This window comes from Schistocerca gregaria, chromosome 9 (genome assembly GCF_023897955.1).
Source record: "Schistocerca gregaria isolate iqSchGreg1 chromosome 9, iqSchGreg1.2, whole genome shotgun sequence".
Classification (NCBI taxonomy): Eukaryota; Metazoa; Arthropoda; class Insecta; order Orthoptera; family Acrididae; genus Schistocerca; species Schistocerca gregaria.
The window spans coordinates 162,130,394-162,136,618 of record NC_064928.1 but is presented as its reverse complement, the minus strand read 5'-3'; the positions used below and the strand labels follow the sequence as shown (position 1 = coordinate 162,136,618).

Here is a 6,225-nt window from a genome sequence, read left to right as displayed (position 1 = left end):
AGATCACTCTTGTTTGAGCGCACGACATTGTCCACCATATGTACCGATTCTATGAAGTCTCCACAAGATGTGTACCACGTACTGAATCATGAATTGATGACAATCAGGAATTTTTGCGTCGTTTCCAGGTCGAAATCTATGCACAACACCTGAAGCATCGAAGCTTTTTGGGCTGACAATGGGGTGTACTGAAATGCTTTTGAATTTTCTCTTTTTCGCTTCATATACAGTCTGTTAATACCACATGTATGATCATATGTACTTATCACTCAAAAGTGACCGTTAGATTCTAGTTGGCCAATAATGGTGAATAAAAAACGTCATACAAATAAAGTACAACCACAGTGGAACCATTCAATTGTGGAACCAAGGTTGACGAAGTCTTTTGAAGAGCTGGTCACCCATAGAGTAGTTTCAACTAATAAAGGAAATCAGGATGGATTACTTGTTGCAATAAGAAGAACGTTAGAAACAAGTAATTTTCTGCTACGTTTTTTTTATTTCTGGGGACTATGTAGGAGGTGTATACTGATTGCAGATCTTCAGCTCAAGGAATCGAGGTTGATGTCGACATTGGTCGATCGTAGAACCGATCGAGTGTCTACTCAGGTTGATTCCAGATGATCACTTATTAGGCTCCAGCAAGGCTCAGTTTCTTCCTGAAGTTCAGCATCAGTATGGAAGGGAAGGCGGAGGACCTGTAATAAAACAAAATAGGACGTTAAATTTAGAAAAAAGAATACTTATTTGAAGTATGTGCACTTATTATTCGCGACGTTTTTTGTATGTCACTGGCTATCTGGGAGTCATAAATCATGGTATTTATAGTCTTCTGGAGCTTGTGAATGGGAGTACCAAGATGACTTGCGTAGAATCACTTCTTGTGGATTCCTGTGGGAGAGTTTTCTCACCTCCACAAAAAAAAAAAAAAAAAAAATGGATTGACAGCATGTGTTCCGCAGTTCTGAAAGGAAGTAAGGGAGCTTTGGGGCCAGTGACCCGTCGGCGATGTTGTCCTTAGAAAAGGAGCACAAGTTCGGTTTGGGGAGACACATCATCCACTTCTGCACTTACAAGCATACGCTGCAAGCCACCCTCATATGGTGTGTGGTGGAGGGTACCTTGTACCACAGCTAGTTATTCCCTTTCCTCTTCCATTCCCAAATGGACCGATGGAAAAAAGAGAGTCCATATGCTTTTGCACGAACCCTAATTTGTCTTACCTTGTCTTCGTGGTCTCTATGTGAAATGTACGTTATCGGCAGAATAATCGTTCTGCAGTCAGCTTCAGATGCTGGTTCTCTAAACTTTCTCTTTGCAGTCCTAACGCGTCGACTGTCCACCGAGCAACGCAGCGCCACGAAATGCCATCAAGAAGGCGCTGACCTGGACGCCAGTGGAAAGAGTGGGCAGTGCCACACCTCCAGGAACACAGAGTTCAGCACCATCTGTCAACGCTGATTTAACCAGCCACCCATCGCTGGTTGGCCCCAGTTCGGTCGCAGACTTCGAGAGTATCAGTACTGAGTAACAGGAAAACGATACTTAGCCTGCATTTTGCAAGTAGTAATAGTGGCTGAAGCACTTGCAACTAAGAGGCAAAGGAAGGACATCAAGCCATTAACAAATTTAGTTAATTGTTCTAATAATTTGGCCGAGCTGTTCTAGACGCTACAGTCTGGAACCGCGCGACCGCTACGGTCGCAGGTTCGAATCCTGCCTCGGGCATGGATGTGTGTGATATGTCCTTAGAGTTAGGTTTAAGTAGTTCTAAGTATAGGGGACTGATGATCTGATGTTAAGTCCCATAGTGCTCAGAGCCATTTGAACCATTTAAACCAAGTAACATACCACTAATACTCCATTCGAATATTATGGTATTCTTTTCAAGACACATTTCCATTAAGTTATATTTGTTCACATCTGGAACAAACACACGAAATAGAAATCTGGTCCAAGTCATCCTGCATCCTCTTAAGATCACACAGTGTTGACACTTTCACATAGACTTCAGTGTCATCAGCAAACAGTCACAGTTTGCTGGTCACCCAGTCTCTTAGATCGTTTATGTACATAGAGAGCTAGAGTGAGCCTGTGACACTTCCCTGGGGCACTAATGAAGATACCTTACTCTTTTGCAGGACAATGCAATGCTTTATGTTGCTTAAAAACTAATCTGTGCTCTTTCAGAGGAATCTCCCCACCATTTGCCAAAAGTGATTTGGGAAAATCGTGGAAAAGCTAGAGCTACACGGCTTCGTGTCTTGAGTACAAATACACTGCCTTGCCTCTGTGCCACCTTGCTCAGCCACAACATTATAGAGAGACTGATGTGATGTGTCTCCTGAAGTAAACCTGTGGCTTGTATCACTACTGAGGTTACAGTATCAAAATGTGGCGACCGTGATAGGGCGTAACATATTGCTAGAATATCGATCGGTACTCACCAGGAGAGGTTGAGAACGCTAGGGATGGTCCGCTCAGTAGATGCCGTGGTATCCGTAGCCCAGAGCGGGGGCAGCGGCGTATCCCAGTCCGTTGTATCCCAGGCCGCTGTAGCCATAGTAGCCGGAGGCGTAGGCGGGCACACCGTAGGCGGAGTAGCCGTTGTACAGTCCGGAGTAGGCCACGGGGGAGGAGTAGGCCAGGGGGGCGGAGTAGCCGAGGCCGGTGGCGTAGGCCAGGCCGCGCTTCTCCTTGGGGGCGGACTCCTCAGCGGCGAAGGCGACAGCCAGCACGCAAAGAGCGAGGATCTGCAAAGTTCGGAAATAACGTGTGGTTGATGATGACAGTGAAGAGTGCTTCAACTGTGTTTTCAAATGTGGGATGTTTAGTTGTTTATTATAGTGATTACTGTTGTTTACTATCAACCTTTTTGCTAGTGTTTACTCCACCTTAGGAACTGACTCTGTTTGTAGTCAGGTTATGGCAATTTTTATTTTTGATTTAACTATGCAGCCGGATGCACTTCATATCAGTGTAGTCGTCAGTTAAAGAAAAGAGGGATACGTGTGCACCCCCTATCTGTCACTTCCATTGCGACGAGTATTTGAACCTAAGGGTTCGATTAGAACAACTGAGTCGGGCACTTCGATGGTTCATGGTCTGTAGTACTATACAAGGTGGTCCATTGATCGTGACCGGGCCAAATATCTCACGAAATAAGCGACAAACGAAAAAACTACAAAGAACGAATCTTGCCTAGCTTGAAGGGGGAAACCAGATGGCGATATGGTTGGCCCGCTAGATGGCGCTGCCATAGGTCGAACAGATATCAACTGCGTTTTTTTTTTTTTAGATAGGAACCCCATTTTTATTACATATTCGTGTAGTACGTAAATAAATATGAATGTTTCAGTTGGCCCACTTTTTTCGTTTTGTGTTAGAGGGTGCTGTAATAGCACAAACATGTGGCTCACAATTTTAGACGAACAGTTGGTAACAGGTAGGTTTTTTAAATTAAAATACAGGACTATCATTTCTAAGAACGCATGCTGTTACAGCGAGATTTCCTGCAAATACCACATTAATGCAATAAATGCTCAAAATGATGTTCGTCAACCTCAATGCCTTTGGCAAAACGTGTAACGACATTGCTCTCAACAGCGAGTAGTTCGCCTTCCGTAATGTTCGCACATGCACTGACAATGCGCTGACGTATTTTGTCAGGCGTTGTCGGTGGATCACGATAGCAAATATCCTTCAACTTTCCCCACAGAAAGAAATCCGGAAACGTCATATCCGGTGAATGTGCGGGCCGTGGTATGGTGCTTCGACGACCAATTCACCTGTCATGAAATATGCTATTCAATACCGTTTCAACCGCACGTGAGCTATGTGCCGGACATCCATCATGTTGGAAGTACATCGCCATTCTGTCACGCAGTGAAACATCTTGTAGTAACATCGGTAGAACATTACGTAGGAAATCAGCATACATTGCACCATTTAGATTGCCATCGATAAAATGGGGGCAGTTACCCTTCCTCCCATACTGCCGCACTATACATTAACCCGTCAAGGTCGCTGATGTTCCACTTGTCGCAGCCATTGTGGATTTTCCGTTCCCCAATAGTGCATGTTATGCCGGTTTACGTTACCGCTGTTGGTGAATGACGCTTCGTCGCTAAATAGAACGCAAGCAAAAAATATGTCATCGTCTCGTAATTTGTCTTGTGCCCAGTGGCAAAACTGTATACGACGTTCAGAGTCGTCGCCATGCAATTCCTGGTGCATAGAAATATGGTACGGGTGCAGTCGATGTTGATGTAGCATTCTCAACACCGACGTTTTCGAGATTCCCGACTCTCGCGCAATTTGTCTGCTACTGATGTGCGGATTAGCAGCGACAGCAGCTGAAACATCTACTTGGGCATCATCACTTGTTCCAGGTCGTGGTTGATGTTCCACATGTGGCTGAACACTTCCTGTTTCCTTAAATAACGTAACTATCCGGCGAACGGTCCGGACACTTGGATAATATAATCCAGGATACCGAGCAGCAAACATAGCACACGCCTGTTGGGTATTCTGATCACGATAGTCATGCATCAACACGATATCGACCTTTTCCGCAATTGATAAACGGTCCATTTTAACACGGATAATGTACCACGAAGCAAATAACGTCCGCACTGGCGGAATGTTACGTGATACCACGTACTTATACGTTTGTGACTATTACAGCGTCATCTATCACAAAGCAAAAATAGTGGTCCAACTAAAACATTCATAGTTCTTTACGTACTACAAGAATACGTAATAAAATACAGTTATAGGCTGGGGTGACAAAAAGATGGTCACTTCTTTCTCTACGCTGTTCATTTTTGGAACAGAACCTACGACCAGCTTAGAGACAAAAGTGATGCCACTTTCTGCAGGACCATTTTGCAGGACAAAATTATGGTCCCGGCGGGGTCAGGGATTTTCTCTGCCTCTTGATGACTGGGTGTTGTGTGATGTCCTTAGGTTAGTTAGGTTTAAGTAGTTCTAAGTTCTATGGGACTGATGACCATAGACGTTAAGTCCCATAGTGCTCAGAGACATTTGAATCATTTTTTTGCCAATGCTCAAACACGTACAGTGCAAGCTGTTACTGATTTGTTTGACTGATTGGGCTGTTAAGTGCTATACCACCTACTACACTCCCCTGACTTAATCCCTCGTGAGTTCAGCTAGATTTCCAAACTGAAGGAAATACTTCACACCATTCGCTTCAGAACTGCTTCAAATTCGTCGGGCAATAGACCGCGCCGCTCGCACTGTCAACACAACTGGCACTGCTAAGAGTGTGCTACGACTTCCACATCCCTGGCAACGGGTTAGACACAATGCTTGCGACTACTTTGAAGGTCAGTAAAACTTTGAAACACGTAACAGTTTTGTACGAGCTGCAAATAAATAGTTACCACTACTAAAGTTCCAACCCTCGTAGAAAATAACAGCTGTTCTGCGAGACCTTCCTTGGCACTCCTGACAATACCCTTGTCTCTGATGAACACCCACTGTCCGGGAAATCGTACAGGGTTCTATGACATAAGAAGCCTTCGAGCCACTCACACATCTGGAAAGCTATACCTTAGTTAACAGAATGGAGTGTGGCACCGTGTTAAACGATTTCCTAAAATCTTGATATATGGTTTGAAGCATAGGCAAGGTCAAGCTGAGTTTCGCACAAGCGATGCTTCCTAAATTCGTGCTGGTTTGTGGACATAAAAGCTTCTGTGTCTCAAGGGAATGTATTATATTCGAACTTGGAATGTTCTCAAGAATTCTGCAGCAAATCGATGGTCAGTTCTGAACCTATATTTTCCATATACTGAGCAAGCCGGCACTCATCATACCAAACAGTAATTCTACACAAGTCATACTGTATCCTGCTGGAGCCACCGAACGACTGTAGCTTGCCACACGCTTCACTGTCTTGGGCAGACACTGGCCGACTGCTGCACAGACTGTCAGTCAGATCTTTTATGTGTGTGGAGAACAAAGAGGCGACCTCCCACGCTCTGCACTGTGGGACTCTGGACTATACCTTCGTGGCAAACTGACTCTTTTCCCAGACATAACAGCAAAACTTTTTGTCAACATACAAATGGTAGAGTGGAGACGCTCCACGTTTTCCCCAGTGTACTGTACATGAGAATGTTAACTTACCAAGTACTTAAACATGGTTGTTGTGTGTGTGTAGCGGCTTCGGCTGTCGTCGCTGAAGATGATGCCCAA

The 6,225-nt window shown here is 44.6% G+C and overlaps 1 protein-coding gene across 1 annotated transcript; it reads right to left on the bottom strand.

Annotated features, from left to right (window-relative positions):
- Positions 1 to 476: 476 nt before the first annotated feature.
- Positions 477 to 6,225, bottom strand: LOC126291949 (cuticle protein 6.4-like). Its single transcript, XM_049985698.1, has 3 exons — positions 6,157 to 6,225; positions 2,448 to 2,753; positions 477 to 698 (listed from the first exon to the last, which is right to left on the bottom strand). Exons 1-2 carry the CDS (start codon positions 6,169 to 6,171, stop codon positions 2,481 to 2,483), a joined length of 288 nt encoding a protein of 95 aa, XP_049841655.1. The 5' UTR covers positions 6,172 to 6,225; the 3' UTR covers positions 477 to 698; positions 2,448 to 2,480.